This window comes from Lycorma delicatula, chromosome 11 (assembly GCF_047948215.1).
Source record: "Lycorma delicatula isolate Av1 chromosome 11, ASM4794821v1, whole genome shotgun sequence".
NCBI lineage: Eukaryota > Metazoa > Arthropoda > Insecta > Hemiptera > Fulgoridae > Lycorma > Lycorma delicatula.
Genome location: NC_134465.1, coordinates 66,903,791 through 66,921,943, shown reverse-complemented (window position 1 = coordinate 66,921,943; position 18,153 = coordinate 66,903,791). Strand labels below are relative to the sequence as shown.

The 18,153-nt window shown below is 29.0% G+C and overlaps 1 protein-coding gene across 9 annotated transcripts in view; it reads left to right on the top strand.

Annotated features, from left to right (window-relative positions):
- LOC142332080 (uncharacterized) overlaps nt 1-18,153 on the top strand; it is a 127,466-nt gene that overhangs the window by 69,012 nt on the left and 40,301 nt on the right. For all 9 annotated transcript variants that reach the window (XM_075378276.1, XM_075378277.1, XM_075378273.1 and 6 more), the window contains 2 exons: nt 3,474-3,541; nt 13,582-13,683. In XM_075378276.1, the coding sequence (XP_075234391.1) occupies nt 3,474-3,541; nt 13,582-13,683 (170 nt within the window). The remainder of the gene's footprint in view (nt 1-3,473; nt 3,542-13,581; nt 13,684-18,153) is intronic.

Sequence of the window (18,153 nt, the reverse complement as noted above, 5' to 3'; positions counted from 1 at the left end):
AAATGTAGAATCTGTTTAATGGTAGAAGAAAAATAATTAATGTGAAATCAGACACCACCTTACTTGCTTATCTAAAGGGGGAGTGTGGACTGTAAATTATGAAGTCTGACAATTTTTTGCCTGTTTTAATGTGTAATATTTGTGTTCCATTATAAAAATTTTAGACATATCACAGCTGTTTGTTTGTAAACAGATTTGAATAAATGAGATGTCGTTTTATTCACAATGAAAGGCTTAACAATTTATCTAATAAAAATTCTATAAGACTAATATTTACGGAACTATTATGATTAACAAATTTAAATAGCTACAATTTTGTAATTTTCGTAGGGAAACTTTTCAAACCTATTTATTTTGTAAATGTTGGGTATTTAATTACCAAATTTAAAAAAAAAATCTTGATCTATTAAAATACAAATCTTATTAAAAAAACAGTAAATGGTGAACAGGGGGAAAATAAAACGAGGTAAGTCATTTTTTATGTGAAGGGTTTTACTTGCTTCGATGTATTAATCAGTCCTTTAAGTTTGGCCAACACCTCTCAGGACACCCTATAGCTGTTGTCAGGGGAACAAAAGTTTATAAAACATTGGAGATAGAGGGAAAATGGCAAGTAAGGGATTTGTCCGCATGAACTTCTTGTTTACTGTGATGTTCTGAATTGGTCCCTTAAGTTTAGCCAACACCTTCTGGAATATTCTAGCCAGAAAAATATAGATATCATGATACCCCTTTTTTGATAAAGCAAATTTTTTTGCTTTCAGTCAGAATTTCAACTTTTCAAGATATGAGATGAAAACTTTTGAAATTAATATTGAATGTTCTCCTTCCCCTAATTAAAATCGACTTAAAATTTTAGAATTTAAAAAATTACTTAATAAATACTTTTGTCATATTAAAACTTAATTTTCTACAACAACTGTACAGAAATCCAAAATGCGAAAACTTAATACCAATAATGTCAATTTTTTCAAAATTTAATCCCACCATTGTTCCACATAAAGGAAATTTTGAGCCATTTTTGAAGAATTTATATCAGTAAAAATCAAGAAATATTAATCAAAATACAAACTAAAACATATACATATAAACATACATCTTCTGGAAATTGTTATCGTTTTTTAGGACTCTGAGTTTGTGAAATGTCAAGATTTGCACAAAACAACGTTGAAATTTGGAACTTATCCTTCTACTTTACTTTTATAGCATAGTTGCTATATATATCAGAAGTAGAGCTGTAGCCATGAAAGTAAAAATACTTAATAAAATAATTTACCTTTTATTTTATTCAGTCCATATCAGTTAGTCAGTGGGTATACTTGCTTACTTCATTTTTTGTAGTAGTGCTTTTTTTGTATATTTAATCAAATTTATTCATTGAAACGGATTTTGTCTTATTAATGTAATTTAGACAAATGATTTCCAGTTCATAATTGATTAGTAAAAAAATAAATTTAGTTAGTACTCTCACAGAAATTTCTGCTTCATTTTTTTAATGAAATTTAATTAGATTTAAGTAATTTTAAATTATGTTTTGAATTACATTCTATAAAAAAAATCTTGATGAAGCAGAGGAAGTTTCTCCAAGTTATTAAATGTGCTAGGGATAAAACAAAGCAGTAAATAAAAAAATAAATAAATAAATTTTATAGTAACTATACCCTGTACATTTGTTTTTATATGATTAAAACTATCATAAATAATTTTTAACACTGCTGTACTTTTATCTCATCTGGAATATTAAAATTATTGGTTAAAATTATTGCTGCACTTCTATTAATTATTAAATTATGTTCTGTCTGTTAATGCTTACGTAAAAGTGAACTGATAAAATAATGGATAAGAAGAATTAAAACTGGTTGGTATTTCTAAATCATTCCAAATATAAAATATTGTATTTGTAAATTTCATTACTAATTAATTAAACAAAACAGTTTCAAAAACTTCCTAGCTTACATTTATTTAAAAATAAAACCTGTGTAAGTAAAAAATATACTTCAAAGTATTTACCTTAACTAGCTAGAATTTTTTGTTAAAGTTTTTGAAAACATTCCTTGAAGCAATTCTTAGAAACTTCAGATGCTTTGTTGTATTCCAATTCTCGCAGTATTTTCTTTTATCACTTAAATTCATGTTAAATATTTTCATCATATGTTACAGTAGACATGCATCCATTACCTCAGTAATATTGGATTGTGCATGTATTTTGCTCTCTGTAGTTGTTTCCAACAGTAGCTGTTAAAGTGATTGGTGGATGTAAAACCCACCATATTATGATTACATAAATGATGTCAATTTATGAAACCTGATTTTGAAGTAGTAATTTTTCACTTACTATTTCAAAATATGTTGCCAATCCAGGACCATTTTAAAATTTCATATATATATATATATATATAATTGTAATTTTTATAAAAAAAAATCCTTTTTCTTCTACATTGATATATTCCTTTGAAAGTAGTCTCCAGAGATGGGTGTCAAATTAGAATATTTGGGGAAAGTGTTTATTGGTATAGATTTAAGTTTATTTAGAGATTTTTCCTTTATTTTATCTATCATCACAAGTCATTGTCTTTTAATGTTCTGTTTATCAGTGAGAACTAGAAAAAGTTATAGAATGCCATATTTGTAGAATACAAAGACAGGCATTAGTTTGATGTTATTTTTGGTTAAATAATTACAGATTAATAGTAAAGTGTGAGCTGAGCATTATTGTGACGCAAAATCCAAAAATTTTTTATCCGTATTTGCAATATTTCTCTTTGATTCCACATATATACCTTTTAATACTGGTAATTAATACTGTTTGTTGACCTGACCATATGGCCTTTTTGGTAAGAATTCATAATGGATGACCCCATTGCAATTGGAAAAAAACAGTAAGAAGAACCTTAATATTCAATTGAACTCTATATGCTTTTTTTGATCTGGTTTTTCAGGAAGCTTCTGTTGGGATGATTGGACTTTCATTTCAATATCATAATTTTTACACTCATGTTTTGTCACCTGTTATTACACATTTGACTAATTCTGAGCCATCAAGAATGTTGGGTAACAATTGTTCTGTCGGTGTTGCTTTTGTGAAAAGTTTAATAGTTTTAGAACAAATTTTGCTGGTACTCGTTACCTTAAATGTCACTCAAAATCTTTCACACAAGGCATAACTCCACCTCTTCAGTAACTTCTCTCTTGGTTCTGCTAATCATTTACAATTAATGAGAGTGTTCGATGATATTGGTAATTTACTTTTTAAATTGAGCTTTCAACCATATTGCTTTGATCGTTAATCAAATGATCGTTAATACTTGAATAATGTTCCCATAATTTTTTTTTAACTTCGTGACAATTTAAATACTAGAGTAGTTTGTAAAATATTTCTTGTGCTGCTTTATTATATAATTTGTTTTATTTATTATTGCTTGTTAATAATAATAATAATGCAGTAAGCTAATTTTTCTTTTTCTTTTCCTCAGAAATGCTGGAGATAGTAAAAGTGATGAAACGATGAAGAATTCTAATGCTACAAAACCTAATATTAATAGTATGTATTTTACTGTGTATTAATTTTTTTTTTGTTATCAATAACTTAAATAATTTTCTACTTTCCAGTCTGTTCCTTACAACCTTTATTTTTTTAAAGAAAATGCATTATGCATAAATTTTTGTTAAATTTTTTTAAAACTGTTTTAATTGTACTGTTTTTTATTGTGAAATTACTCTAATGTATATTTTATTATTCACATTTCCTTCCACTATTAACCCTGGTTGATATGTCTTGATATTTTTTTTTTTTTATATATGTGTGATGAAGGTTTTTTGTTTTTAATTTTTATCTTCAGTATAATTTTCATTATTTTTTTAATGCATCACATTTAGTTACATTTTTTTTTTTAATACTATCTCAGTGTAAAAACACTTCTTATACTGGTGATTCAGCATATTGATTCTGAAGTTAGCTTAATTGGATCCATTTAAACTTAAGAAAGAAAGTATTTTTAATTGCACTAAACATTTTTCAGTTAAAAATACTCATAACTTAAAACTTTTTAAACTCCTTCATCATAGTTTTTATTTCATGTGGTTTTGTGATTGAATGTATGATATTCTGGATGTTTTACTGAATGTTTGGTATAACTTTGTTGAGTCAGAGTCCATAGTCAACTGTAGTCAATATGACAGTAAAACAGTCACCAGGATAAAAGATAAGGACCCTATAGAACTGGCTAGAGAGGGTGCTGGGAGTACGGTCCACACTAGATGTCATTAACAGGAAGGGATTTCATTTTAAGCCATAAAATGCTTTTCTGCATCATCTTTTTTTTTTATTATAAAATATTCGTAAAGTACTAGAAATAAATCTTATATACATTTCTTAAAAGTTAATATTGACAAAGTAACAAAAAACAAATAGCACATACATTGTGAAACAGCACAAAGATGATAGAAATTATGTGTGATATGTGATTGTAACTTTCCAGTTGCTTGCCACCTCTTCTGTTAACCGATATGGGTTTTGGGAGTGTAGAATTATGATTGGAGTGATGAATCTGAGTTCCAGACTGGATACCAAACCCACCGGGTTGGTCTAGTGCAGGTGTGGCCAAACATTTAGCTTTTAGGGGCTACTTTTTCCATAAAATATAGTCTGCGGTCGACTATGGATATGGGCAAATAATTTTAAAATTTTAGAAGATAATTAAAGAAGTCATTATATCGCCGATTTAAATTGCAAACTTCCACTTTTGGTCAAAAATTACATTTTCACACTATTAGAAAGAGAAAAACACCTTACATTGGCTATGAAACACCGCTATTATGCACCTATTTAATTGAAATCATGTGACAAGCAAAAAATTTATGCGTTTTAAGAAAGTTGTGCAAAATATGCTGAATATGAGTTAGCAGGTTTGCAATCTAAGCCTACGATATATTTTTTATTTTATGAATTCAAACAATATTTATTAAAATTTAAAAAAATACAATGTTAAGAAATAAATACGAACAAAACATATTTTTTATTTTATGAATTCCAACAATATTAATTAAAATTTAAAAAAAAACAATGTCAAGAAATAAATACGAACAAAACAAATTTTAAGCATACAATTTTTATTTGGATGAAACTTGGCATTGCATAAGAGCAGCATGTCCAAATATTTGGATATTTATCTTTGCTTATTAGTTTCCAAAAATTGCTATCTGAAACCATTGATTTTAGATTTATATCGCATTTAATATTTAGTATTTCTTCTTCTAATTCTGCTATATTAGTAGTATTAAGAAAATTGTGAAGTTTCTGTGCAAGACTTTCAACGTCGATGTCATTAAATGGGTAAGATAAAAAACAGGCAATATCTTCAAGTTCACTTAGTTTGAGAAATCTTCTATCAAATTCATTCAGAAGCATTCCAATAACATCAGCTTATTTGTCGTAAGCAACAGTCTTGTTATTTTTAGATTCATCTGCCAGATTTTGATAGTGTTTTAAATCACGACGCTTTAGTTGCATTGTAAGCATATTTAATTTTTCCTTAAATGACTTCAAAATGCTAATCATATGTATTATTGTTTTACCTTTACCCTGTAGTTGCTGATTTAATTGGTTTAATTTTTCAGTAACATCACAGAAAAAAGCAAGATCGAGAAGCCATTCTTGATCATTTAATTGCGGATATGAATCACCTTTAGATTGTAAATATGAGGTTATTTGTGGCAGAAGTTCTCTAAATCTTGCTAAAAATGTAGCATGACTTAACCATCTTACATCAGTATGAAGTAACAGTTCATTGTGTTCTTCACCGCATTCATTCAGCAAAGCGCGAAAGTGACGACGTGACAAACTTTTAGATCTTATGGAATTTACAATTTTAAACGCAACATCCATAACATGATTGAATTTTAACACTTTTGAACATAATATTTGAGTATGTATGATACAATGATAGTCAATAAAATTTGGAATGTCATCATCACCTTTACACAAAGCAACGAAGCCACTTTTGTTGCCAATCATTGCTGGAGCCCCGTCAGTGGTTATTGATACCAACTTGCAGATTGGAAAATTTGTTCGTGCAATATAATTTTTAAATAAATCAAAGATATCTTGACCTCTTGTGCGATCATGCATTGGAATAATAGTTAATAATTCTTCTGTAACCAACATATCATCGAAAACCATTCGAATAAAAACACATAATTGTGCAGTACCGATATAGTCTGTAGATTGAATTTTAACACTTTTGAACATAATATTTGAGTATGTATGATACAATGATAGTCAATAAAATTTTTAAATAAATCAAAGATATCTTGACCTCTTGTGCGATCATGCATTGGAATAATAGTTAATAATTCTTCTGTAACCAACATATCATCGAAAACCATTCGAATAAAAACACATAATTGTGCAGTACCGATATAGTCTGTAGATTGAATTTTAACACTTTTGAACATAATATTTGAGTATGTATGATACAATGATAGTCAATAAAATTTGGAATGTCATCATCACCTTTACACAAAGCAACGAAGCCACTTTTGTTGCCAATCATTGCTGGAGCCCCGTCAGTGGTTATTGATACCAACTTGCAGATTGGAAAATTTGTTCGTGCAATATAATTTTTAAATAAATCAAAGATATCTTGACCTCTTGTGCGATCATGCATTGGAGTAATAGTTAATAATTCTTCTGTAACCAACATATCATCGAAAACCATTCGAATAAAAACACATAATTGTGCAGTACCGATATAGTCTGTAGATTCGTCAAACTGCAGTGATAATACAACGCATTTATTAATGTTTTCATGTAAAATGTCTTCAAGATTTCGGCTCATTCCTTCTGTTCTACGCATAACTGTATTTCGCGATAACGACATATTTTTGATTAATGTCATTATTTCAGATTTATTTTTAAAATTCTGAAACAATTCTTCTCCAGCTTTAATGAATGCCTCTTTCCATATTTCCCCATCTTGAAACGGTTTGTTGTGTTTAATCAATGTTTCAGCAACTTTGAATGAAGCAATCGTAGCTGTCTTCGAATTTGTATTGTATTTTAAAAAACTATTTTGTTGTGCAGTTATTTGTGCCTTCAGTTGTTGCACTTTTGTTTTTCTTAACGCAGTGCCACGTGGATAATCTTCTTCGTAATTTTTATGATTTGTTAGATAATGTCTTTTAACGTTTTCTTTCTTAGACAAAGCTACTGCTTTATCTTTTATGTTTTGGTCAAGATAATATGGTGTTAAGTCAGAGTTTTGGATACAGGAGTTTTTGTAAATCTCGATCTCTTCTCTAATAAAAAAACATAAAATCCATGAAAAGAAAAGTTCTTGAAGGGTGTATTTATGTACGTACATGTGTGTATCTACGTGTATATATCCATATATGGATACACACGTATATGTGTGTATCAATGTACATAAATTAATATATATATATATATATATATATATATATATATATATATATATATGTGTAATATGCCTATATTTTATTAAATATTTCGGGATTGCTTGAACATTAAAGCTAGTAATTTGGCTCAAATATTTTATATATAAAGCAGGCATTGTCCCATTAAATTTTGATCATCTTCCAAGGAATTGTAGTATTTCCCACCATTTTAAAAAATCAATTTTTTGTTGGGGCATGTAGGAGATTGGAATTCGATACAGTAATTGTTTTATTTACGTGGAGATATAATTGGTTTAATTTTTTTTAGAGTTTTTGGTATATTTCCCAAGATATATTGTTAAAAACATATGAAACTTTGAAAAACTATTTATCTACATAAATTCTAACTTCTGTTACATTTTTGACTCAGTTCCAACAAGGCTCCATATCCTAAATATATGTAAATATATATTTTAATTTTGCTTAATATTACTAAACTAGATTAACCATTAAGCACCAAATTAGATCAAAGTGCATGAAATTTTAACCACATTAAGTTTTAAGTCCCCTACAGACAAGTGAGTAAGATGAGACTTGATTTCATGTTTTATTAGTCTTCTTCAAATTTTTTTAAACAGATTTTATTTATATTTAACTGTAAAATTTAATTAAAATGTTCCCGTATAAGTGAATCATACAACTGGTTATTAATTTTTCAATAGATAAACACTGCTAGATTCCTCACTTTCTTATCACCCGTTGAATGATTGCCAGAACCTTTAGAAACACTCTATACAAATCTATTTCTAAAGTCCTTTTTTAAAATTGTTTATTAAATTTGTTAAGTAAATTTTTTATCTAAAATCAATCTTTAAAATAATTGATACAGTCATTATAAAAGAATGGTTGGGTTTTATTAGTTCGGATCAAGTGTTAAGGACATTTTGAGAAATTATGTTGGTAGCATTACCAAAATGTCTTACCCAAAATATTTCAGACATTTTAACCATTGCATTAGTCTGTATATGCAGATATGTATTTCATTGTTTACTATGTTTTTTCTTCAAGGAAAATCACAGTGTGTTTTATGTCTCGATGCACTGAAGCCAATAATTTTAGCTAAATGTGCAATTTGGGATAGATTTAAAAAGAAGTCATTACAAGAAAATAATATACAATGCCAGTTCAACTAGTTCAAAGGAAATGGATCAGTTTTAAAACAAATCAATTTGAAGGCCATTATTGTCAGAAGAAAGTGTTTGAAAAAATTAGTCGATTTTCAATTAAAAGTCCTAATAAATCCATTGCTCATTTAAGCATAAAGTTATAAATTTCAAAAAAAAAACTACTTATAAAGCTCCACATAAAAGTTAGCACTTGTATAATTGTATAATTTTAAAGTTCTGTTTAAGCTACTGGAAGAAATAAAACCATGTTAGAGAAAATTGTTTCCAATTCACTATTGAAATTTCTTAATGGTTTTGTTAGTAAACATAATTCCTTAACATAGATATCTGAAAATCAACATGTAATTTTTTTTAAATCATATGAAATACCCAAAGCTAATCTTTGGTGTGATTTAATAACAAATCATGAAATTGGGCTCTTTTTCTTTGCAAAAAACTGTTAATGAAAATACTTATCTTGATATTTTAAATGACTGTTGTTTTCTTCAATTCAAAAATCTACGCAGAATTTATTTCCAGCAACTGGTGCAATTAATATTGGAATCAATAATAGAAAATTGTGTGTACTCTGTTAACAGAATGATTTTTTGAAAATTACTATATTTCTTTCAAACTTAGATTTTATGAAGCATTTAGTTTTTCATACATATTAATGGTTCACTGTATTCACTTCATTGGAAGAAAGTTTTATTTTTCAGATATTTACCAGTTGTCCAAAAAAGAACTTTGCAACTTTAAATTAAATGACTTTATTACATTTAGAATTGCAAATCTATGTACTTTATTACATGAAAGTACAAAGTGTAGTTTTTTTTTTTACTTCTTTACATAACAATAGGAGCACTGATTACAGCCCTGCAGACATCAAACCAATAATTCACCTCATCCAACACTGGAGAATATGACTATAGGAGTCACTTCTACAGGTGCTGTTATTCTTTGGCACAGGTGATCAAGTGACTGAATTTTTTCTTGGTGTATGATGGTACGCATCATATACCAAGAAATTTTACGTAGCCCCATTTGCAGCACATGAATTTTTATGGCATTATGAAAATGAAAGTGATGAATTGTTTATTACTGGAAATGAAAACTTTTTTATTTAATGAACTTTGAGACAAAACAGCAGTTGATGTTATCCATGACAGCATTCATCATCTCCTATACTAAGGAAGTTCAAACAAGAAAATTTAGTGATTGCAGAATGACCGTGAATGCTGATACGCATTGCAAAATGTTAAAAGTCTTAGAACTATAAGGAACAAATGACATGGGATCCTATCCTGTGAATTTGTGTTTGCATGATAATGCCCATCTATACACAGCAAATCAGACAGTAGAAAAATTTCATTCATTCACTCTGTAGCCTTGACTTAGCTCCCAGTGATTGTTTTCTTTTTCTGCACCTTCAACAGTAGCTTGCATCACAAAGGTTTGACAATGATGATGAATGGGAAAATAGCATTAAAAAATGTAAAATGTCAACATAGGTCTTAATCTGTGTTCACATTTCATTTGAAAACCAGATAATTTTTGCTACCTTAAGTCCTGTCAGAATGATAAACTCTGATCAAAGTTAATACCTTATTGTTATTCTTTCTTCCTCGATTGAATGTCATGGGAATTGTTCTATCTGTGATTCAATACTATCACCTTCCAGTTGCTGGAAGGACAACTGCTTCTCAGTGAGGTAGCAAATTTGTGATGCTTGTGGAGCTACTTTTTTTTTTACTTGCCTGTAGAACAAAGTTTATTTCTTATCTTAAGTGTTGCAAGAAAAGCCAACTAAACTAAAATGTGCATTGGATAAAATTAGGTCTGCTATTTATTTATTTGTGTTTTTATCAAGACTCACATTTGGGCGTTGAATCTCCACCAAAAAATGACAAGAAAACAATAAAGTAGGTGTTAATCACAGTAACGGTATAGCTTCTTACGAAAGGTCATGGATTTTTGTTCACCAAAAAAACATAAACTAACATGATAACCGATAATTTGGCTTTGTTATGTATATTTCTTTATATAACAGCTATTTACTCTGTTAAATATGCATTAATTGACAAGATTTACATGTTTTTAATATTTTTCATCATGGAAAATGAATTCGACAGTTTTATTCTTCCCCAACATCAAGCCAGCCTTATTTATATTTAATCTGATAGCGCAGGCTGCAATCATATGTTTTACTCTTTTCTTATCAAGAAAAATTGAAACCTCCATTTTTCCTTATATATTCTGTCAGATGGCGCAGGCTATCAGGGTTTAGAAAATACTAGAATTTATCAAAAGGTTATTATGAAAAAACTTTGTAATTATTTATACATTTAATTGTAATATAGATTATTAATCTGATGACTAATAAATGTGAAAGATTTAGTAACAAAACTTGTAGAGATTAAATTCTGATAAAATTAATGTAAATACAGTCAATAAAAATTAACTAAAAACTTTTAAAAATTGTTTTTTTTTTATTGAAGCAAAACGTACAAAGAATAGACAGAAAATTGTATTATTCTGTACCTAATAAACATTGTTTTCATAACGCAGCAAAACAAAAATAAAATATATGAAATGTTAAATAATTACAAACCTCAGTTACAGTAATTGTTTGAAATTCCCTCCATCATGTTCACAGCAGTCTGTCTAATGTAAAATATTTCCGATGGCTTTCCGTATCACTTCAGAATTTATTGTTAAATTTAATAGCATTTAGTATTTTAATGAGTAACTCTTCTTTAGTATTAACTTTTTGTTGGATACTATTGTTTTCATATGGCTTCAAATGAAGTGATCTAGTCGCGTTAAATCGAGTGATCATGGTAGCCAATTGATTGGTCCATCACGTCCAATCCAGTGTAAAAAATTAGCATTCAGGTGATTTCTAGCTGTTGAAGAAACATGTGGCATTGCACCATCGTGCTGGAAAATCATTTGCAATCTAGTTTGTAAAGCTACATCCTCCAAAAGAGCTGGAAAATTATTTTTTAAGAAATGAATGTATAAATTTCCCGTAAGGTTTCATTGAAAAAAAATGATCCCAGAATTTTGTCATAAATATTGAATTCCACACCAAACATTAACATGAAATCTGTTGGAAACTATTCCCAACAGCACCTTTTGGATTGTCTTCGCTCCATAAATGACTATTTTTAAAATTGAAGATTCCGTTTCTTGTATAATACCTTTTAAATGGAAATAATACACTTCTTTTTTTTGTCTTCAGTCATTTGACTGGTTTAATGTAGATGTCCAAGATTCCCTATCTAGTGCTAGTCGTTTCATTTCAGTATACCCCCTACATCCTACATCTCTAACAATTTATTTTACATATTCCAAACGTGGCCTGCCTGCACAATTTTTTCCTTCTACCTGTCCTTCCAATATTAAAGCGACTATTCCAGGATGCCTTAATATGTGGCCTATGTGTAGTCTGTCTCTTTTAACTATATTTTTCCAAATCCTTCTTTCTTCATCAATTTGTCACTTTATCCACCCATCTGATTTTTAAATAATACACTTACAACATTTATTATTAGTAATAATACCTATATCTGAAATAAGTGTTTTTGCTGGATAAATCAACAACTACAATTTGAAGCTAAAATGGTCATTTGTTTTCTATTTATTTTATAGCATCATATACGTTATGAGAAAAGGGTGAAGGATACTATAACCAAAATAATTGATTACAACTACCAAAAAAACAATTTCATTGTAAAATTTTTAGTAAATATCCATATGACAAAAACAAGAAAAAAAGATTGTGAATAATACAAACCCCCAAAAAACACTTAATGTGAAGTTATCTCTCAAAAAACAGTTGGTTGCCCAAAACTGAAAAAAAATTGATTTTTAAAGTTAGATTGGTTCACTTATCATGAGGCTGTTTCAAAATATAACAAACAACTGGTGTAGAAAAAACAAGCAAGCTACTCAGTCATTAAGAGCACATCACATTAGTTTGCTATTTATTATTTTTGTAATTGTAACCGCCCTGTGGTTAGTAAACCTTTGTAATTTTCAAAATATTCTTTTTTCAGATTCAGGATAAACAATTATTTTTTGAGGGATACCACACTGTGTTTTTCAGTGGTTTGTATTTTTCACCATTTCTTTGGTTTCATAATGTTTTTGTCATAAGATTCATTTTTACAATTAATTGTTTTTATGTTGACTGTGTTTTATATATATATAATTTAGTTATAATTATCTATTTTTTCTTTGAGATAATTATAAATGTAAGCAGTTTGAAATAATAAGTATTTGAACTCTAAGGATAGCACCACAGTTACAATTTAAGTTTTCTTGCTGAAAAATATGAATTTTTTTTAATATTTTAGTTGTAGTTCTTAAAAACAATTTACAGTTTTGTTTATCCATAAATTTTGCCGTTCTATACGCATATATCTATGCAGATTCATTCAAATGTTTTTGTTTGTATACTCTTAATTACTCTCATTGCATATATTCAACTTTCTTTATAAGAATAAAATATACACTGTAAATTTATGCAAGATAATGCTCATGTAGAATTAATGAATATTTTTCTGCTTATTGTATGGTGTGGAAATTACACAATGACACTTAGTCATATTCTACACCTTTTCATGCTATTTTTTTTTTTGTGCTTGCAAGCATACAATTATTGTAGTTTAAATGAAATGCTTAAAACCTGATGAATAAAATATTACAAGCGAAATGAATGAATAAATAAATATCACGTGACACTGGGAATGTATTTTATACGAAAAGGAGTCATAATAAAAGTATTAATTATTATCAGTAAGTACATAATGTGCAGTATTGATTTTAAAGTAGCTTACTTAGTCTATATTATCTAACTCAAAATAAAAAAATTACTGTCTAATTTATCAGGATAGGTTTCTAAATTATAGTTTAGAGAATTAAAAATAAATTTTTGTAATTTTTTTCTGGTTCCTATTATTTTATCTCATTTACTTACCTAAATCTTTTCTTTTGCATTTTTTTGTTGTTGTAGAAACTCAAGAAGATGTGATAAAAAGAGTTTTTAATGAAGCGATTGCTAATCTACAAAAAACTAATTCTACTTCTGAAACTTCTACATCATGTAATAATGATGGTGAGTTAAGTGTTTATTAGATAAATAAATCGATCAGAAAATTTGTTGGTGAAGTGCTAAACTTATTTATTTAGTGCATGATAAATTAGTATTTTTGGACTGTGTTCATTTCTTAAAGAAATTCAAGCAAATAATTTTTTTAATTTGGTTGATTAAAAACATTTTGTTACGGCATTTAATAAAACAATTGTATACGATATGGGGGCATGTATAAGCGTTTCCTTAAAATATCGTACTCTATCATCACTGGTATTGCTAGTTAGCAGCTGGCCTTCCTAGCAAATTTTTTAGGGTTGCACAGGAAAGATTTCCTGACATATTCAACATTTTCTTCAGACACTTTCTGCTCTTTTGATTCTAACCTTAATTGAATACTGTAAGTTACATCTCATTCAAGAGATATTATAATAAATCAGAGTATCTATATTCTTTCTTTTTTACACCCAGTATTGAATGTGATGCAGATAAATTTTTATAATCTGATTATTTCAGTTAATAAAATCTGCATTGAATTATATAATTTCTCTTAAAAATGAGTAATGCATATGTAGCTTCTATGATTTTGAAGTTATCAGTGAACTGATTGTGTAAAAGTTTTGGTATGGGAGAATTGCAGGTAATCTGGAATTATTTATAACAGGCTACTAGAGCTTGACTCTTTCCCTTCCAGTAATGTAAAGTTCAACTGGGTACCTTGGGTTAAGCAATTTTTCATAAAGACTGACATACTTGCTGTGAAATGGGCAATACGTTCCAGAAATGAGAAAAAATTTAGATTTAACTCTAAAAAAAGTATGAATTGGATCTTTATAATATTGATTTACTGAAATTAAAATCGTCAAATTATAGTAAGTATTATATTAACCTTTGTTTATATATTACTCGTCCTCAAAATTATCTCCTGTTTTCTCTTCCATTTTATTCTACCGAATTATTACTTCATATATGTGTTTACATAGTATTGTGATTATTAAATTTGTTAAAAAAATGATTGCTTACTGTAAAAGATCCTAATCAGCTCTGTAAAATTTTTAATCATACTGAAAATTAAGATTTAGTTAATTTTATGTAAGGTGCCCTATGTAGATTGGTATTTGTATTAAATATTTTGATTACTGTTGACCAGGAACAAAAGTTAGTTCATTTTTTTTCTTAGATTTGTTTTTAAAGTTGAATGTTTTCAAACTTGTAATTTTATAATTAATACTTAAGTTCTTCGTTCATTTATTCACAATGAGTGATAATTATTTTTTGATTTGCCTCTTGAATCTGTATTAGTATTATTTTATTTTTTCGATAATCCCATTTATGATTATGCAAAGTACGTAGTGGCATTTTTTGTTGCATTCTTTGTGCCCATATTTCTTTCAATCTTCTTCTGTGAGTCTCTTTTTCCGGAACACCTGGAGCCAGGTGTTCCGGTCTTCTCTATGAGTCAACTTGTCATTTCTCAATTTTGTATGCAAAAATTATTCTGTTTCGAATGGTTTGCTTTAATTATTCCTGCCAGCTTTAGGTCATTTTTAATTTCACCAATCCATTCCATAGTGTTTGTATTTGGTTTATTTCTGGTTTCATAGAATTTTACTACTTGTTTTGCAAGTCTATTTGGGTTCATTTTTTTGTGTTCATAAAGTTCTTGCATTTTCTAATGACCATGTGAATATTTGTGTACTGTTTGCTTCCCTGATTGCTTCTGAGTCTGTATTGTTCACTAGTACATTTTGGTCCTAGAATCTTTCTCATTATTTTGCGTTCCATTTTCTCAGTGTTTTCTATATCTCCCTTTTTATTCAAAATAAAGTATCTCTGATCCAAAGAGATATTCTGATTTAAGACTGTGTTATAATGTAATAATTTTATATGTATAAGATGCATTTTTGTTATAAATGTTATAGGCGAGATGATATGCTGATTCCATTTTTTGCCATCTAATTTCATTTGGCTGTTTTTTTGATTCCATTTTCCTGAATCGTTTCACCTAGATATTTAAACTGTGTGACTTGATTGACTTACCCTGCATATCTGCTGAGCTTACCCCTGTCCACCATCTGGTGATGTGCCAGATGGTGGAATAGTAACCCACACTGATACTATTATTTATTTATTATTTTTTTCATTTGTTTTCAATACTTTATTATTATTTTCCTTGCTTGTTTTGTTCAATCTGTTTTTTTTTTCTATTATAAACACAGTTATTGTTTTATTTAGATTGAATTTACTTTTACTGTTAGATATTATTATTATGAGGGTTAGTTAGTTATAAACTAACTTTTGTTTTAACAGTTATTAGTACTGGATAAAAATATAAAACAAATTTATTACTTTTCTGTGTAGTCTCCCTGAGGTTCTACTAGTTGTTCTAACACTGAGAACTGTGGATCCCTTTTTCATAAAACATTTCAGGATGTGTTCAAACTTCTCTACTTTGTTGTCTCTCTGGAATTGATGTCCTCCCAGTGTCTCTTTCAGTGGCCCAAATAAAAATAAATCATAGGGGGATAAATCTGGACTGTATAAGGATTTTTGTAAGGTTTTCCAGTTTATCTCAAATACTAATGACTGTGTGAGGGCTGGCATTGTAAAGGAGAATCGTATCTCTGTTTGGGTGACAGTGCCTTTTATTCTTAAAGGTGGCTTTCTCTGTCAAAGCTGGCTAACTCTTGGACAAATTGAAAGTGCTGGCAGTTGTATGCAACATTGAAAGAGTGATACTTGTGGAGAAAATCAGTAAGTAGTACACCTCTCAACTTTCAAAAAATGGTTGTTAGGACTCTTCCTCCTGACAGATGTTTTTTTTTACAAGTCAAGATTTCCATTGCTGTGCTATTTCGTACTACAGATTTTGACTTGAGAGTGTAGTGATGGACCCATGTCCGTCACATGTGACTATTAAATGAAAAAATTATTTCTTGTTGAAATTGATTCAGTAGTCTGAAAAATTTCCTGTCGGGCATATTTCTAATTTTTGGAACTAATATTATAACCTACCTCACATAGATTTTGTGAAACACAAAGCGCTTTGTAGTAATGGAATGAGCATTTCCGTGACTGATAGTACATGTGAAGCAGTTATATCAACCGTAAGTTGCCATTGTTTTATCAAACATCAGCATTTATCTTCGTAAATGTTGAGGTAGCTAACTACCCATCTCCTTCCACTTCTTTGCTGTCAGTATATCCCTCTATGATAGCCTACTCATGTTAGTGTGGGAGCCATGAAGATAAAAGCTTGATGTATAGTTAACTGGCCCTACTATATGTTTTCTTATATTCATATATTTTTGTAAAATTGATTGTAATCATTACTCTTTCAGCCCTATAACAAGGATCTTATTTCTTTAAATGTAGTATAAATAAATATATAATAAAAAATATACGTAATTTCTGAATACTTTTATTTTAATTTTATTTATTACTTGTAGTATGTTAACATTTTTGTAAAGATATTATAGTTACATTATAAGTGAATATAAAATACTATACAAGGTCTGTAAATAAAGAAATGAGACTAGTTTTTTTTTGGTAGCCAAAGTGGCAACATTGTAAAGTTACTAGTAAACATACGGTTACATGAAGAGTTTATTTATATTAAGTGTTAATATTTTTAATCTCTTGTTGCCATGTGAGACGTAAGCAAAATTTTCATGATGCAAGTTTTTGTTGTGCGTTACAAAAATGACTGATACTAATTATGAGCAATATTGTGCAGTCGAGTTTGTTTGTTTAACTCAGTGAGAATGCAACTGAAACTTTTTCAAAATAGAAAAGGACATATGGAGTTGGCGCTCTGTCACAATCTCAAGTCTTTTGGTGGTTTAAAGCATTTTCAGATGGCTGGGAATCAGCTGCAGATGATCCATACTCTGGAAGACTGTTAACGTCAAAACATGCCACCAATGTTGAGCAAATCTGAGATTTGATACTGTATGACTGGCGATTAACTGTCAGAATGATTGCAGAACAATTGAATGTGAACCATACCATGGTCCATCAAATTTTGACAAACAAATTGGACATGAAAAAAGTCTGCAAAATTGGTCCCAAAAAACCTCAGTGTTGAACAGAAAAACAACAATGGAAGTGTGCCGCGATCTTCTAGGCGAATTGAAACTGACCCTGATTTTCTAAAAAAATGTTGTTACTGGTAATGAATCGTGGTTATTTGAGTACGACCCAGAAACAAAACGCCAAAGCAAGGAGTGGCACACTTCAAACTCACCACGTCCCAAAAAAGAAAAAAATGAGCAAATTAAAAATGGCATTGTCCATAAGGAGTTTTTGCTTACAGAACAGACTGTAAACCATTTTTTTTTTTTTTTTTAGAAATTCTTGAAAGATTGTGGAAAAGAGTTGGCTGCGTGAGACCAGCCATCAAAGACAACCGGATCCTGCATCAAGACAATGCAGCTTGTCACACTGCACTCTCAATTAATGAGTTTTTGGCAAAGAAAAACATTCCTATAGTTC